The 18164-nt window shown below is 34.8% G+C and overlaps 1 protein-coding gene across 2 annotated transcripts in view; it reads right to left on the reverse strand.

The window, feature by feature from the left end:
- Positions 1 to 18164, reverse strand: part of LOC131528450 (glucocorticoid receptor-like) — a 76249-nt gene that overhangs the window by 8393 nt on the left and 49692 nt on the right. The window contains exons 4-8 of one of the 2 annotated variants that reach the window (XM_058757569.1): positions 13864 to 13890; positions 11107 to 11223; positions 5981 to 6259; positions 3587 to 3731; positions 2395 to 2525 (exon numbers count right to left, since the gene is read on the reverse strand). In XM_058757569.1, the coding sequence (XP_058613552.1) occupies positions 2395 to 2525; positions 3587 to 3731; positions 5981 to 6259; positions 11107 to 11223; positions 13864 to 13890 (699 nt within the window). The remainder of the gene's footprint in view (positions 1 to 2394; positions 2526 to 3586; positions 3732 to 5980; positions 6260 to 11106; positions 11224 to 13863; positions 13891 to 18164) is intronic. The other variant, XM_058757570.1, reaches the window with a different exon arrangement.

Raw genomic sequence — 18164 nt, forward strand, 5'->3', positions numbered from 1 at the left:
CCTTCATTTGATAACCAGAAAAATTTAAATACACAACACAGAATTTCTGAGGAAAAAAATAAAAAAATTAATAAGGCTATTTTAAGAATAAATTTGAAAAAATTAAGTCGTTTTTATGCACTAAAATGATTAGACATGCTAAAACACAGCATCTGGTAACAATAAAACATGGTGAGTAAAAACAAAACTTGACCCTAAAAATGAACCCTAAAAGTTTTTGTTACACTTTTAATACATTTATGTGAAATTGTATAAGTTTCATGATTTTAATTAGCACGCTTTTTGATTAATAAAAATTCATTTAACCATTTAAAGGAGTCCAGAAAAATTTAAACGGGGGGAAAAAAACAGAATTTACACTCTAAAAAATACTGGGTTAAATACAACCTATCGCTGGGTAAAATATGGACGCACCCAGCGGTTGGGTTACTGCCCAGAAGGTTGGGTTAAACATTTAACCCAACTATTGGTTGAAAACAACCCAGTATGTGTTCTGTCCAATATTTACCCAGCACTGGGTTGTATTTAACCCAGCATTTTTTAGAGTGTAGAAAAAAAATTTAACTGAATTTGGGAAAAAATAAAACGGATTTCACAGGGCCCTACTATGTGCATGTTCAATTTAGCAAGTGGTGTCCTGTTGTCATCTGGCTTATTCTGCATATTTAAAGGAATATTTCAGGTTAAGTACACGTTAGTTTTAACTGACTGCATTTGTGGCAAAGAAAACAGAAAACGGTCTCTCTCGCACTTAATGCACTTTTAATAACCCCCGCATTTCCAGCAGTAGACTGCATTTTATGACAGTCACATAATAGAATTTAACTCATTTAGAAGTTAAAGTTTAGGCTTTTAAGGAAGGGTGAAAACACACATTTAAATAAAAAGGAAGGCATGTGGCACAATGAAGCCAAAATTGAAACTGAAACTAAAATTTGATTCATTGCACATTCCTACTGTTGCTCAAGTTGAACCGTTTTTCAAATACGTCACCGCTCATGAAAGACATGAGATATCATTTGGCCAGTCAGCACAGCCATCTATTAGCCAGTCATTGCTGCAGTTTTAACATTATTACGAGGACATAAAAGATCACAATCTCTTTGATTCACTTGAAAAGTAGATCATGGACGTCTTCCAAGATCAATCATCGCCCACTCCTACATGAAATAAGTCTGTGGGATAGGGAGCACTTCATAACAGTCAGATTCATATAATGACGATGATGATGCAGGAACAAATGCCTGATCTCAAGACTCATTTTCATTGACAATGTAGAAATGGTTAAATAAAACCAGAGAGAGAGAGACTTCATGAATAAATGCAATTTCATTAAGAAGCAAAAAAGTGCATCGTGGGGTATTCTTTTTTTTTAAATAAAAAAAATAAAACTCTTCCTATGGCAACACTGTAGTTTAGGGACCGATTCTCACTATTAACTATCTAGTTACTTATTATCATGCATATTACTAGCATATTGGCAATTTATTAGTACTTATAAAGAATATATTAATGTCTGCATGACCATATTTTAGATCCCTTAACTTACACCACACCTAAACTTAACTACATTAATAACTACTAATAAGCAGCAAATTAGGAGTTTACTGAAGCAAAAGTCGTGGTTAATAGTTAATAGTGAGAATTGGTTCCCAAAACTAAAGTGTGACCATTTTTATGAGTACAAATGTTTTGGTCAACCTGTTGAAACTCAATCACTAGAGTTTATCCAAGGTCGATCATTAAGAAGCATCATAGTGAGTATAAGCAAATGTGCCAATAAAGGATATACTGTGTAAAAGCAGCATAGGACAGTGGCCCCAAAATGTATTCGGACACTGAAATCACATATTAAAAATTAAGGAATGCTCAAGTTCGCACAGATGTCCAAGCAACGTAAGCACAGGTGAAGTTCATCACATCAATTATGAACACGTTCTACTAATGTCTGATGCAAAGTGTCCAAATACATTATTTGGTCATACTTTATTTTAAGGTCAAATTCTCACTATTAACTAACTATCAACTACAACTTTTGCCTAATTAATAGGCCTAGTTAGTCAGGTAGTTGTTAAGTTTAGGTATGGGGTTGGATTAAGGAATCCAAAATATGGTGCAAACAAATGCATTAATATGTGCATTACAAGTACTAATAAACAGCCAATATGCTAGTAATATGCATGGTAATAAGCAACTAGTTAATAGTGAGAATTGGTCCTTAAAATAAAGTGTCACCCATTATTTTATTTTTTGAACATTATTTATTGTTTCGTCATTTGAAAATGATTTTTGTGAAATGTTTGTGCTGTCTTTAAAATAATAGCTTTTTGAGGTCACTGTACGTGCACACTTACTGTATGCAACACACTTATGAATTGTGCTGACTGCTGATACCTGTGCTGAGGAGCAGGAGCACTTTCATGCAGAGATACTCGTCGTAGGACACCTGCAGCCTGACCAGCTCACTGGCGATCTTCAGCATCTGGTTACACTGGTCACTCATGTAGGGTAGTTTCATCCTCTCCCTTTAACACACAAAGAGAAACATTAGCATTCTGCAAGCATTTCACAGCACTGACAAATGCAAAGATGAATGGAAATTCAAGCAGCATTTACATTTCCAAGTTGTGCATTAAAAATGCATTTTGTCCATCGTTTGGTATTCTTAAGATATTTACAAAAGCAACATTGACTTACAATATTCAACTGAGCAATGTATGCATAGTATAATTGTTTTTACAATATGCAGTTCTACAATATATTTGTAAATATTATAGACAAGTTGTTGGAGATTAGATGCTATTTTAGTAATGCAAATTGACTTATATAAAAATATCCTAATAAATATAATATAAATCATGATTATTGAACTGTAATATAATGCCATTAAATGAAATATAATAATATATAATGATTAATTACTATAAAAATAATTGTGTATGTTATATATAGTGCTGTCAAATGATTAAGTTTTTGTTTACATAATATATGTATGTGTGCTGTGTATATTTATTATGTATATATAAATTATATGGATATAAATATAGGCACAGAAATAATGGAAATATTTTCAAAATATATACCGTCTGTGTGTGTATTTATATATACACATAATAAATATACACAGAACGCACACATATATTATGCAAACAAAAACTTTTATGTCGGATGCGATTAATCGTTTGACAGCACTAGTTATATATAATGTTAAATAAAATGCATTCACTTATATTACATATTTCTGGGGTTTTACAACCTTAAATCAAAAGTCTGGCTTCCCAAAACCAAAACTGGCTTAAACCAGCCTTTTTTTTTTTTGCATCTAGTTTGCATCTAGTAGAGCATTTTATAATGCTATCACACCATGTAAATTAACATCAACATACTCTGAAATAAGAAACGATATACAAACACACCAGACTAATCCACCAATTGTTTTCCATTTTTTGAATAGGAGACTTTGGGTTTTGAATTAATGCCCATTTGGCTACCTTCAGTTTACGTGAGTAGACACAAGCTTAAAAACCACATAATTTGTCACCGATAGCCAAAACATTCCAATTGTGGGTAGTAAAGGTGGGCTCACTCATTGATGACGAGGTCTGGAGCGAAACACAGCATGCCTCCGTTACACTGCTGGTAGGATCTCCAGCCCAAGCCGAAGGACATGAGGAAGAGCCAGGAGCACTGCAGCAGCGTCATCTGGTCATCCAGGTGCAGGTTTCTGAAGCCTAAATGTGACAGACATTAACACTTAAACACCATCTCAAGATTTAAAATGGTTTTAATAACAGATTGATTTTGAGATTTAGTTTCAGCCAGTAAAACAATATTATACGATTGCTGTAGCTTAAAAAAACCCTCTGCTTCAACTTTATAATGACGTCTCTCTGTTCTGATTTTGACTCAAATCAAAAACCAAAGTCACTAAAATCAAAACCATCTCTTTGGCTCATGTATTTTTTGTTAAATAATCATAATCATCTTTCCTGATATCAAAAGCTTCCAGAGACACTGGGCTTTGTTCGTGAAACTGGAGCAGAACGAATACGTGTAATTCATTCATGAAACTTCTGTTGCATAAAACGTCAGATTCAATTGAATTAATTAATCATTAGGACCAGATATATCCAACACATTAAAAAAAAGGAGAGCGATCACTTTAAACTTTTTCATGCCGTGTTTTCAAATCTCTTAAAGTAATTACTTGTGTTGTCAGAATGCTAAAATGGCAACAGTATAATGTTGTCTCTTTAACAGGAATGCACAGCTCACAGAAACGAGTTTGCTCAAGCATGTTGCTCTTATGTAATCCTCTTCCACAAGTATTTTGCCCAGTAGGCCTATGACACATAACTAGCGCAGAGAAGAGAAAAAAAAAAAAAAATGCTTGCAGCGATTAGAAAATCATGTGCTTCTTTTCTCACGCCATTGGCCGGTGATGTCCACAGTGTGGGTCCTAGGTTTCTAGTAGCCCATTCATTTGAACAAAACAAAACACATGTTTCGAAAACTATCCCACTTTCAACTGGCACGCTGGGCTTCAGATCTGTGCAGTCACAAGCAGGTGAGCAAAGCAGCTCATTTTCTTTTCTCTGGCAATTAATTCTGTTCAAATCTATGGAGTAGGGGTGGGCGATACGACCAAAATCTTACTTCATTCACAGTATGAAAAAATTTATTTCACAATAACGATATATCTCAATATAGATATTATTTTATTTTTGTTACTAAAAGTAAGAACAAAGCAGCAAATTACATATACAAAAACACTAATTAAATAAACTTGTATTTATTGTTTACACGAATACGCAACACAATGGGCATTTTTAAATAATTGTGTGTGTATTTGACCATTCAAGCGCAATAAGACAAAATAATTTGTGACCACATGCTGTTTGAGAATGACAGCTGTCTGTGAGCATGCTTCGGTTGTATGTCAGTGCATGAGCGGCGCACTGATTTTTTTCTTCACTGCTGATTGCACTTTATAACTATTTTACATCAAGCATATCGCACTCTGTTTTCTTATTAATGCATGTTTCTTTATCATTCTTAAGTGATATATGACTTAAGTAGTACTCTGCCCTACAAAGGCAAAAGACCTTAACTAGAGTGTGAAACTGAGAAAAATGACTTTAACATTTTTATTTGTCCAGCCAAACTCAAGGTACTTATCCACATGATAAAGGATGTCTTGAATGTCCCAAAAATATCAATAACTAATTTTTGACCAAAATCAAAGTTACGGTGTTTTGCCTTTGCACTGCAGTACTGTGCTATGCAGATATATTTGCATACTGCAAAATAATCGATAAAGCAAAAGCTCTAACAATAGACACTTTACACCATGGTAAAGATATATCGCCATACCACCCAGCCCTACTGTGAAGGGATTTTTTCCATCCCCTGGCCAGAAATGATGTCAGCCGGCCCTCAGATGCTTATTAGATGTCTAGCACAACTGATTCTTTCTACATCTTTTCAGTCTCCTTCTGCTAACAAACAAGTGATTTGCACATTTGAGCCTATAAGTACACATTTAAGATGCCTGCATATCTCCACAATTACCTTTTGGCAACAAAACTACCTAGAAGTAGTAAGTAGGAGAAAAAGGGAATGCAAAAAGGGAATACAAAACAAACAAACATAAAAAAACAAACAAAAAAAAAGTCACCTTTCTACAAGCATTTTATACAAAACAGATTGCTTCAAAGCAGCTTTACAGGGATAAGTTGTTAAATAATGATTCAAAACCAAACAAAACAAAAAAGCAGCTTTAAAGCAGCTTTACAGAGACAATTTGTTAAATGAGTCAAAACTAAAAACAAAACAAAAAAACAAATCAAACCAAAAACAAACAAACAAATCTGACTGTTTCAAAGCAGCTTAATAGGGATAAACTGGAAAATAATGATTCAAAACAAAACAAGAGTGTGTGTAATGATTTACTGTATATCAGCTAATACTGAGGGCTCACCAGGAAGGGCCTTGGCCCACTTGACAGCGGAGACGACCTGACGGCCTCCCAGACGGTTCAGCGTCGTCATGAGGCGGGTGGAGGTGTCTGGGATGGTGCTGTCGTAGCCCGCGTAAATGATCTCAGGCTCAATGGCTTTGAGCAGGGACAGCATGGTGGGCACCAGCTGGGGCATGGCTTTGGGCACCAGCGAACACACACGTTCATCAGGCAGAGCCGGGGCCTGCTCACTTGAGGAGGAATGACCCCGTAATCGCATCAGTTTCTTGTTTTTCCGAGCTAAAATGAAGTAGAGAAATTTGATTATTTATAATTCAATGAATAGTAATTTCATCTCAATGTCTAAAACAAGGCATAACGGTTAATAGTTACTTGATTCTTGCATGGCTAAATCAGTGACTAAATACACTTTTTTTTCTCTTGCATCTTGATACAATCTTTGGGAAATTAATCCTCATAGATTCTGTTGATGCTCAGGTTTTGTAAAAGACGAGGATGTCAAAGATGAATAGGAAGGACATCTTTTGAAAATCTAGTTTAAAGCATATCAGCCAAGTTGTGAGAAATACAATCTTTGTATTCATTCACAACCATTGTTGAAAAATGCTTGCATCTTCAAAAGAAGCAAACATTGCAAGTTGAAACTTTTAAGTAGCATTTTATATACACAACAAGTCAAGTCAAATTTATTCGCATAGCACTTTTCAAAGTACACATTGTTTCAAAGCAGCTTTATTTGAATTATTTACTTAATGCTTTAACATTGAACAGTTTTAGTAAAGGGCGATATGACGAAGTTTGTTGATGATATAGATGATTCACTGTTTGATTTAGATATTTTGTATTTATTAATTATGTTGCATATATATCAATGGCACTTTTAGTGACTAGGACTGCATGACATTAATGACAATTAGAGAGAGCAGCTTCAAAGGTATTGCAGTAACATGCTGAGAGTTATTAAAGCAACAAACTGCATGATTTTTATGAGCACAAGCTACATCATGAACATCTGCAGCATCCGGGGCACATGAGCGAGTAGTTGGATGCTGATACAGTCTGTTGTAAGCCAGTGTAAGCATATCTCAAAAAGTATTTATATAGATCCGGTCGGTTGCCCTATGGTAGGTGAGTTTAATTAAAATCTAAATTAAGTAATTTATGATATTGAGGTATGTAACCTATGCTTTTGATTTCATCACATTGTACACATCAACACACACTGAATACATCTTTTTAAAAGTTGCAGTACAGACGATTTATTGGTTAAAAATAAACAAAAACGAAGAAAAAAAAAAAACTCTCTTTGCCACATAATAATGATCCATAATTTGAGCTGTTGAGTTTCACATCATTCGTTTTTGCATTGTTTTATCACATCTGTAAATAAAGAGAAGGTCTGTGGGTGGGAGGCGAGTTATTATTTCTGACAGCTTGTAGCCATAACTAACGAGAAACATCAATAATGGATTATTCAAAAATGCAACCATCTGTGCACCCATGCATTGTTAAAAGAAATAAACAGACAAGAGTTTAATCGTTTTGGACTGTTATTCAAGTCACAACAACTCAGACAATTTAAAGGATTTAAGGATGGCCCAGAGATGCTCAACAGATATCTGGCAAATGTTATGTTGAATGTCAGCAGCTCCTAACAATGTTCCTCTGAAAGTAACCTGCATGTATACGCCTCAACTGCTAAAGGGCCTAATATGCCATATGGCACCTTTTTTCAAGTTTGAAACAATTTCCATGGTAATGATTTATAATATTATAAACTTTCATTTTGTCCCATGTTGTTCCCGTTTTATTTTTCCTTGTTCCCGCTTCTTTTTGGTTACCATATTCCCTCATTAATTCATTGATTCAGTCACGCCTGTGCCTTGTTTTACCCAGTGCCCTATTATTTCTGCTTTGCAGAATGAATCATGGAAATTAGCCATAAAATTGTAATTTACATATAATGTGGAATATTACAGAATGTTGGACAAAGAAATCAAAATTAGGTTAGTTCACTTAAATCAAACTGCAATATGGGCTAGAATCTGTGAATATTAAACTGCAAAAATACTTTTGAATATGAATCCTGTATATCTCTGTGTGAATGAATGGTGCAGACACACCGTTTCGTTTACTACATATATAACTGAAGTGAGCATGATACTTGTGGTAGGGCTGGGTGATTTTTCTGATTTGATCGATTAATTCGAATTTAATATTTTGCCACGAGTCGCAATTTTGAATAGAAATATTAACAAACGTTAATTAGACACTTTGACATTATGCCAATGATAACAGTAAAGAGAACAGAACGCTCCAACCGCATGTCTGCGCGCGTGATGAACCGCTCACGTGTGACGCGCTCATATCGCTAGGTGCCATTCACACAGAATGCGACGCAGGCAGTGGAATAGGAAAAACATGCAAGAAGATGGGAGTGAACTTCTTTTAACTTGAGTGCCGCATTTTTAGAATGCCGTTTCATGCATGAGACGCAGGCGCAACAGTCAAACGCGTCCATGTTCACATAGAAAAAATAATAATAATTGAAAACAGCGCAAGCAAATACCTGTAAAACCTGTTACTACTGTATGTCTGATATTTCATGTTTGCATCGTGGTGACAGCCTGAAAGCTGCTGTTCTTTTTACAGAGCATTTATAGATAATAATAATCTACTTGTGTTATACCTTAAGTCATTTTGAATTTGAATTACCTTGACTTTTGAGATATTTTTTTTTAAAACACTTTCCTGGTATTATTTCTGAACATATAATATATATAAGACAAGTTTGTACAACATGTAGTTGTAGTTCATGCATCGTTTCTGCAAAGATATTTAACACGTTGACAACTTCTTGTGCTGTGCACTTGGAATAGAATTTCCTTTAACTAGAGGGTTAATAAAGTAAAAGTTACTTGAATCATGTTGTAGTTACATTTTCAAGTTGACTAGTTAAATATCATTAAAAAAAAAAGTAAAAAAAAAAAAAAAAGAGAACCGGTCAAACGTTCTGAAAAAATTTTGATTTTTATTTCTTGCCAAATCGCCCAGCCCTAACTCGTGATGTTTTCAGCATGTGAACATTTGACTGTTTTCATATCATATACAGACAAAACTCTTCACGACAACCCGTCAAAAAAGTCTTGAAGAAATTATGACAGAAATATATTATTTTTGAACAGTAGAATGTACATCTTAACCATTTAAACCTTTTAACCATTAAAAATGGAGTTCAGAAAAACTGAAATAAATAAATAAATAAATAGAAATTGTATTATATTTACCCCTCGTCAGTTTGTGTATATCTAGCCCTCTTTTAGTTCAGCACTTTTATTGGTTTACTGAGTTTTCCTCCCGCATTTCTGGTTATTTCCCTGTAGATTACATTCTTTGTTTTTCATTTAATAAATGTAATGCTGCATTTAATATGATTTAACCCTCTGGGGTCTGGGCGTTTTGTGGAAGATTTTCCTGATAAGGCCGAAAAGAGCTTGAATTACTCTGCCATTTTTGATCGTACAGATAAGAGCAGATAAGGGGTCAATTCAGAACATGTTCAGCATACAGAAGATGTGTAAGTTATAGTATGAAGTGCATTTATTTTTAAAGAGGTCATGAAATGGAGAACCAAAATGTTTTTGATATTTACACATACAAGAGGATAGTCTACAAATAAAGGCAAACTGCAAGTTTCAGAAATCAAAACTAACTCCCCAGTTTCAAAGATTCAAAAAACACCTGGATTTGAAATCAGGATGTGACTCTGGCTCATGCATATACAGCTCTATTACAACGCTTGCCATCTCAAGTATTAAAACACACAACATGCTGTAAAGGAGGGCGGGGATACAGTGCAATGAAGTTAGCCAATCACAGCAGTGGGCGTTTACTTCCATTTCTGTAAGAGTAAACAAAATTGAGTGTTTTTCAAAGAGAGTGAAAATGGTACAAATACTGGACCTTTTTGGTGCAAACTTTATAAACTACCATCTGAAAACTGCATTTCTCTCTTTAATATAAATAGTTCTGAACAACAAAAACATGAACACATCATTAACCCAGAAGCCCTTTTTTGACATGAAAACATCTGAAGATTCTAATGGTCTATATTAAGGGCAATGCTCTCAGGTGAAGTAAAGTCCATAGGATATGAATTGCTTTCTAGTCCTGTACCGCGTAAGGCTGCAATTACTTCCTCAATATGATTATGACTGTCAAACCATCGTGAGGCAGAAATGTGAGAATGCCATGTATAAGGTATATTCTTTAATAAAGGAATATTCCAGTGTCCTTTCTTGTATGAATCTTTTGAATTTCAGCACAGATTCCGTACAAATTGAGCTTACCGAGACATGTACACCTCTGTGTTTTTGATGTGTAAATGTCTCTTGAAGGCTTTCTCTCGTAAAATCACTGATCGAGAGCTTACCATCAAACACAATGTCATTTTGTCCCACTTTTTTAATTTTCTGCCATAAATGTTTCTATGGCAACTAAAAGCCTCTCTGGTAGAACCCCAGATTTAGTTTTGCAGCTACTGCGTCAAGGTCTGTTTTTCCCCCCGTTTGGTGCTTCACGCAAATAAATCATCCACAATTTTAAAGCCTCGCACTGAGATGGATGAATTCTGTCCAATAACTGTGAAGTACATCAGCACGCATCAATGAGGCGCTGCTGCATGTTCTTAAAGCTTTTTGGCCATTTTATAACTTCATCTGCACAAACAGTCCTCGGTCTCACCATGTTTCCACCACCTACTTAAGGACGTGGACTGGAAAAAATGCATACAGCACAAGGAAGTGAACTGTAGGATCAGTAATCCACATTTATTAAAAAATACTGGAACTGGTTGTTTGATAAATTATAAAGCTATAAATTATTTGATGATATTTGGTTTGATTTCACAAACAGTTCTTTTCTTCAAAGCTATTCAATCTAAATCCACAGGGAATGAAAACACGTGGAAGGACATGATGGTGAGTAAATTATTATTTTTGGAAACTCGACTTCCTCTCGATTGTCATTCTTAATTGCTCACTGGTTTGCGACCCTGTGCAGTGGCATATAAAGGTCATATAAATCACTCAAGCAAACCTCTCGTCAATCTATCAGAACATCCTCACCTTCCAAGTTCATGCCGGCCTGAAGACACTTGCGAAAGCGGCATGCAGGGCAGTTTTTTCTTCTTATCTTGTCGATGATGCAATCGTTCCTTCCTGCGCAGAGATAGTTGTGCTGCCCTGGAAGAAATACAGGTATTACTCACAGGTTTACGGTCAAACGTTTTAAACGATTTAAAGTTACAATATGCACCTCTGACGTTTTTGGGCACAGCATCACATCCAGACAGAGATGCAATTACAGCAGTAAAGTGACAACTAAATCCACATACTACTGTGTTAGTAGACTGCATCTATTTCACTGTAGAATCAGAATCAGGCAAAGTGACAAACTGATTAAGCTTACAAATGTTTTAAAAGTAAAAGGTAAATGTAAAACTAACAAAAGCTGACTTGAGCCTGATTTAATGGTCTTTTCAAAGTAGTAAGTCTTGCATCACATCTCTAAAATCCAACGTTGACATTAGGATAATACTTTTTTTTTTTTTTTTTTTTACCTTTGGGGTGAAAAATCCATGAAAAAAGTGTTTTTGTTTTTTGTTAATAATGTGAAATCCAGTGGATACGATTATGTTGAAAGTCATAATCTAGTAAAATCTACTAAATCTTATTAATTTCAAAGACTAGAAAGGATGGTGAAAAAAAACAAAAAACAAAAAAGACACAAAAATGTGTGTGTAGGTGGTTCATGAGGACACTGCCTGTGTTCCTGTGATTCAAAAGGCTTAAAAAAAACAAAATCATTCTAAATTGTGTTTTTTGGAAAATCTAAAAAGGCACAAAGTTTTGTGTGAGTGGTAGGTTTAGGTGTATGTTTGGTGCAGGGTGATAGAAAATACAGTTTTGTATAATATAACAACCATTAAGCCTATGGAGAGTTCCTGTAAAACACCAATACCAACATGCCTGTGTGTGTGTTATGTAATCATTTTATTTTTGGGTGAACTATCCCTGTAAAAAGCCATTCCAGCTCCATGCAGTACATATCATGCCAACTGAACCATCACATCTTTATTCATTCCTATTCAAGACAATCCAAAACTTCGAAAAGCTTTGAAAAAGCCCTTCCAAGCCAGAAATGTTTGGAATTAGTACAGAATGATAAGCCAAAGCAGATGAATAATCAAACGCCACCTCAACCAGTCGACTGCCAACCACTCAGCCAAAGACCTTTGAGGATTTCTCCATTTGGTGTGGAGAACATGCCATCCAACAGTCTGTAGAGACCCAACTTGCAGAATTGTTCATTTTGCATTCAATAGCCAAATACAGTATTCAGTGCAGCTAAAAGCAGTTTTTCAGGAACCAAAAATATTGCCAGGAGGTAGTGTTTGACAATCAGCTAAAAAGCTATACAGAATCTTCTCTAAAGGTTTTTTTTTTTTTTACATTTTATTTAATAATACAAATGTATGGCTATCACGACCTTGAAATATCAGGATAACAGCATACTTTACACGAGAATACTGTCAATCAGCTACTCCCTGTCTGAAGCTGTCTTGACGGTGTTCTGTAATTGGATTATACCTCAATTAACCTGACTTTATTTTACTTGACATTCGTCGCTAACGTAGCTGGCTCCCTTACAAACAGAGCTTTGAAATCCATTTCTGTCTGCCTTTCAACTAAATAGATTTTTCTGTGCTGAGGCAAAGTCAAGGAAAAGTTCACAAAAGACAATTTATCCTTCTCTTCATCCTGCAGACCACCGCTCTAAGCCATTTCTTTTCATTAAAGGTTGGAATAAAACAATAACATCACACTCAAACATGTTTAGCAGGCTTGAAGCACTCTGACTCATGTGACTTCCCATTAGTCACGGTAAAGACACGTCAACAAAACCCATCAATACCAATGCAGTCATACAGCAACTCAGAGGGAGTAACTGTGGCACAAGCAAAATCAAGCAAAGTGCAAATATGATGATTATCAGAATGCAAACTAGTGACTAATAACTTAGAGCAGTTAACATGCTTGCCTTGTGGAGAGGGTCAGAAATTAACTTGGTGTGAAAAATGACACCGGAAGTGACAAAAATACTCCACATATGGAAATTATTGGTAACAGATTAACTTAGGGACCTGTTCTCACTATTAACTAGTTGCGTATTAGCATGCATTTTACTAATACATTGGAAGTTACTTATAAAGCACGTATTTACGCCTTATTATGCATAACCACATTTTAGATCCCTTAATTCTACCCCACACCTAAATGTAACAAATACCTTAATAACTATTAATAAGCAAATTAGGAGATTGAGGCAAAAGTTGTAATTAATAGTGAGAATTGGTTCCCAAACTAAAGTGACTAAAGTGTGACCAAAATATTTACGAATGCTATTATAAGTTGATTTACTTGAATTTGATGCTGAATCGATTTTATTAATAATGGCCATAATTGTTCGTACTGAGAAATGAAATAAATTGATGAAATTGTTTATTAAAAATAAATGTTTAATAAAAATGTAAATAAATTCAAATGTATAAAAATGAAGAATTATTTAAAAAGAAATGTTATGCTCTAATAAAGACAGATGCCCCTGAAAATCAAGACCAGCTGGTGATACTGCCCCTTAACAAAGAGTTAATTTCTGACGGTGTCTGTGGGCGATTTCTTTTCCTGTTCTAATGATTGAGCTTCATTCAGTCCGTGTTACTGCTATGAATTATTACTAAAGACAAAAGCATTTTAACACAGGTGCATTATGGGGCGACTGAAACTGGAAGCAAAAGCATTATTGAAGGTGAATTTATTTACCATCTGTGTTTTGTCGTGCTCTCCATCCTTCACCATTGCCAGAGCAACCGAAGAAATCAGGGAAGAAAAACAAAAATAACAGATATAAATGTTTCAAGTGCTGAAAACACCGCTCAGTTCATGCTGACACAAAATGTGAAGCTGTTTAGCAGAAGCTATTCATTTCAGTTGGGCTGCAACTATGAATTTTAAAATATGCAAAATCCTTGGTAACACTTTAATTTAGGGACCAATTCTCACTATTAACTAGATATTTATTAGCATGCGTATTACTAGCATGTAGGCTGTTTATTAGTACTCTGAAGAACCATATTTTAGATCCCTCAATCCAACCCCATACTAAAACTTAACAACTACCTGACTATTAATAAGCAGAAAATTAGTAATTTATTGAGGCAAAAGTCATAGTTAATAGTTAGTTAGTAAGAACTGATCCCCAAACTAAACCGTGACCAAATCCTCTCTATAGGACACATCCATATCTGTTATTTTTGCATAAAGCAGACATATCCACAAAAATGGCCGTTTTACAAGTCCTCGCTCTGACCTTTAAACAGTGCCCTAATCAGGCACACAACTAGTCCCTAGTCTCACATTCAACGCTAATATACTGTGCAATGCAACAAATCATATCTGATGTTTAAAATCAGAAATACAAACCAAGTGATTTGTCATTTTTAGCCAACATTAACCAACATTCTTTTTGGTTAACAAGATTTACATAAGACAACTTTTGTTTGTTTAAGTATCACTTCTAAGAATGTGCTAAATTACCTTTGTTACGATTGGCTATAATCTTTAGCATGTTCTTTCATTCATAGAGGCAACCCGAGTAGTTGAATACTGAATCTGTCCACAAATTACTTACTGATCATCAACATAACTAATTTCCATCAAAAATGTCCCTTTTACCAACAGAAAGGTATATTTTTTATTAAATCAGAATTGTTATTTAACACATTTTCTTGGCAGAAAAGCCTTGCTTCTAAAGTACTCAACTTCAGTTTAAAGACAGACTGAATCAAAATCAGTCAGCTCCAAAATGAATCACAACATCATAAACTTTGATTTGAAGCAAATAAATAAAAGACTGTTTGCTTATTTTATGAAGCAATTAACTATGCATGCCATAAAGCACTGTTTTGATTAAGACGATCAAATAACAGTACAACATGAAACTGTTGACTTGAGATCACTGAATTACGATTAAAATACAATGGCTAAATATTTAGAATGAAATTTGTGGATTATGAGTAGTTCTTCACAGGGACTGGCTATTATAGTTTCCTATTAATGTAATTGCTCTGACTCTGACTTGTGTTCATGGCTTCTACAGAAACAGCATCTCTTCAGCTTCTGAGCGCATGGAGTCTGCTTTGAAAGCTTTACACAATCTAATTTCTGTGGTGAAAATGAATTGGATGTTTACTTTTCGAAGGTCATTGTTGTACTCTACAGAAAATGGATATGGAGGAATAAACCAGCAGAAATGAAAAATAAATAACTCAAATAAAAATGAAAGAAATGACTTGATAAAAACAAATATCGTTCAATTGTAATAAAATGTAATTCTGAATTTATTTTTATTACCTTTATCCTTTATGTATTATTATTATTATATATATTTTTTTACATACCTTTTATTTATTCATTCATTCATGCTTTAATCCTGACAGTTTCATCATGAAGCCCGGAAACATCAACATCGTCGATGACGCCTTTAGACACATTCGGTGGAGGCTTGGGTTCAATTTGTAAATCACAGAGAAAAGACTCCCAAAAGCATTGTGATGACAAGTTTATCATAAACCAGTTGCACTAAAGGTCTCTACAGTCAGGCTTGCGATGCTTTCTGGAAACGCTGGCAGTTGATGTTAAAGTTGGCTTTATTCACAAGATTAGGTACCGTCTATAAAAAGTTAAATATGATATTGTATTGTTAAAAGCGCTATATAAATAAAGGTGACTTGACTTGACATTGGTATACATGTTTCTAACTTCAATAGCATTTGAAGAGAATGACTTACAATCACAAAAAACCACTGTAAAGTATTCATCCACGAGTCAGGCATATTTAGCAATCAATGGTTAGATCAAAAATCTAATGTGTATACCAAAACTTGTATACCAATGTCTTGTGTAAGTTTAGAGATGGTCCCTGAATATTGAACGTCCAACGTCAAGCCAACGTTATGCCAGTGGGCCGCATTTCCAAAAAGCATTGTGAGCCTGAGTAGACCATAGAGACCTTTTCTGCAAGTGGTTTATGATAAACTTATGCTCACAATGCTTTTGGGAGTCTTTTCTCTGTGATTACAAAATGAACACAAGCCTTAGAAACAATAGGCGTCATCAATCTAGAATCTCATCGATGACGTTGATGTTTCCGGGCTGAATGATGAAACTTCCAGGACAAGTAGCTAAATTCCGTTGCTATAAAATAATTTGACATAATGTGAATCCGTGAAAATATCTTGGGACTCTCCGGTTGATCCCATAAAACTCTGATCTCTACCGTTAAGTTTGGTTTGATCTGATGCTTCTGCGTGAGCTCTCAACCAATGATTTACCAGAGCTCCGCAAGGACCGCCTCCATTTGTACACGGAAAAATAAAAATTAATTAATTAATAAATAAATCTGGAAATAAATAAATAAATATTTTTACAAATACAGAAAATAATACATGAAGGAAAGATTCAGGATTAAATATACACTGAACAAAACTATAAACGGAACACTTTTGTTTTTGCCCCCATTTTTCATGAGCTGAACTCAAAGATCTAAGACTTTTTCTATGTTCACAAAAGGCCTATTTCTCTCAAATATTGTTCACAAATCTGTCTAAATCCATGTAAAGCCCTATTCGGACGGGATTAGTTTTACAAGGGTAGATGGAGTAATGTAATTTTTACCTCAGGATGTCTATAATATTAATGGCCAATTCGCACAGGATAAGAAATCTCTGTAAAACTAGCAAAAGTGGGAGGGGTAACTTGATTTGCGCTCTGCTGTCACCTGCTTGTCATCACGTGCATCATGAACGTTGCTTCCTGATATCCTCGTTCGATCGGACCTAACTGTTTATATCCATTAAAATGTAATAATTTAATTAATAAATTGTTCGACCGCACCTGTGATATATATACTGTAATATATATATATACACACATGCATACACACACATGCATACACAGAGGTGGACAGTAACTAAGTACATTTACTTGAGTATTGTACTTAAGTACACTTTTTGAGTAGCTGTACTTGAGTATTATTTTTTCTGATGACTTTAACTTCACTACATTTGAAAGACAAATATTGTACTTTTCACTCCACTACATTTCTATCAAGGTCCTCGAAGTAGAAAGTCATTACTATGTAGCAGCTTTGAAAGTCAGTGGGTGATTTTTTTTTTCTTCTCCAAATTGTGAATTTCTATTTTTGAGACAGTTTATCAATAATCACTCTTGTAGGGGTACATGAAGTGATTTCCCAGCATTTTTGTGAACACTGACCAGTTGCAAATGTGATATTTATTTACAACAATTCAATAATAAAAAGTTAATAATGTGGTATATATTAGACACAATATTGTCTGATTTTGCTAAATTGTGAATGTGAAAATATTACCTATAAAGCCACAGAAGAACTGTTGCGCGTCTCCTAACAAAACACAGTAGGTGTTGGACTTGAAGCAGCACTGCACAGACTGTCATGTGTGTGACATCAAAGTGACAAGAGCGATTAGACGGCATTTTTGAATTTTTTGTTTTGATGTCAAATAAGTCTTGCTGTTTTGCTTTTTTGTTAAAGCAGTGTTGCTGTTGTAAAGTTATACAGCTACAGTTGTGTTGCTGGGTTTTAAAGCAGGTTTGATTTTTTTTCCCTTCCATTTCACTCTGTATTTACAGGATTTCACTGTCCACTCTGTTCAAATGTGGATGAATGGCTACACATAGATGTGTGCACACACTGTCAGCGCTGTGGGAGATCACTACCATCCTGCTTTTTTGGGGGTGGGTAGGGGTGCTAATTTTTATTTTAACATTCTAAAAGCTCTTTATTTCAAAGATACTACAAGCTAGTCAGTGTATTCAGTAGGTGTAATGTATTGTAAGTTGCTTCAGAGGTATTGCAAGGATTATGTACAACAATAATAAAACATAAATTGCATTGACATAAAAAAGGAAATTTACTTTTGGTACTTAAGTACTTTTAAAAGCAAGTACTTCTGTACTTTTACTAAAAATCTGTCTTTACAACTTTTACTTGTAATGGAGTAATATTTGACCAGCAGTATCTG

Source organism: Onychostoma macrolepis, chromosome 21, assembly GCF_012432095.1.
Source record: "Onychostoma macrolepis isolate SWU-2019 chromosome 21, ASM1243209v1, whole genome shotgun sequence".
In the NCBI taxonomy this organism is placed as follows: domain Eukaryota; kingdom Metazoa; phylum Chordata; class Actinopteri; order Cypriniformes; family Cyprinidae; genus Onychostoma; species Onychostoma macrolepis.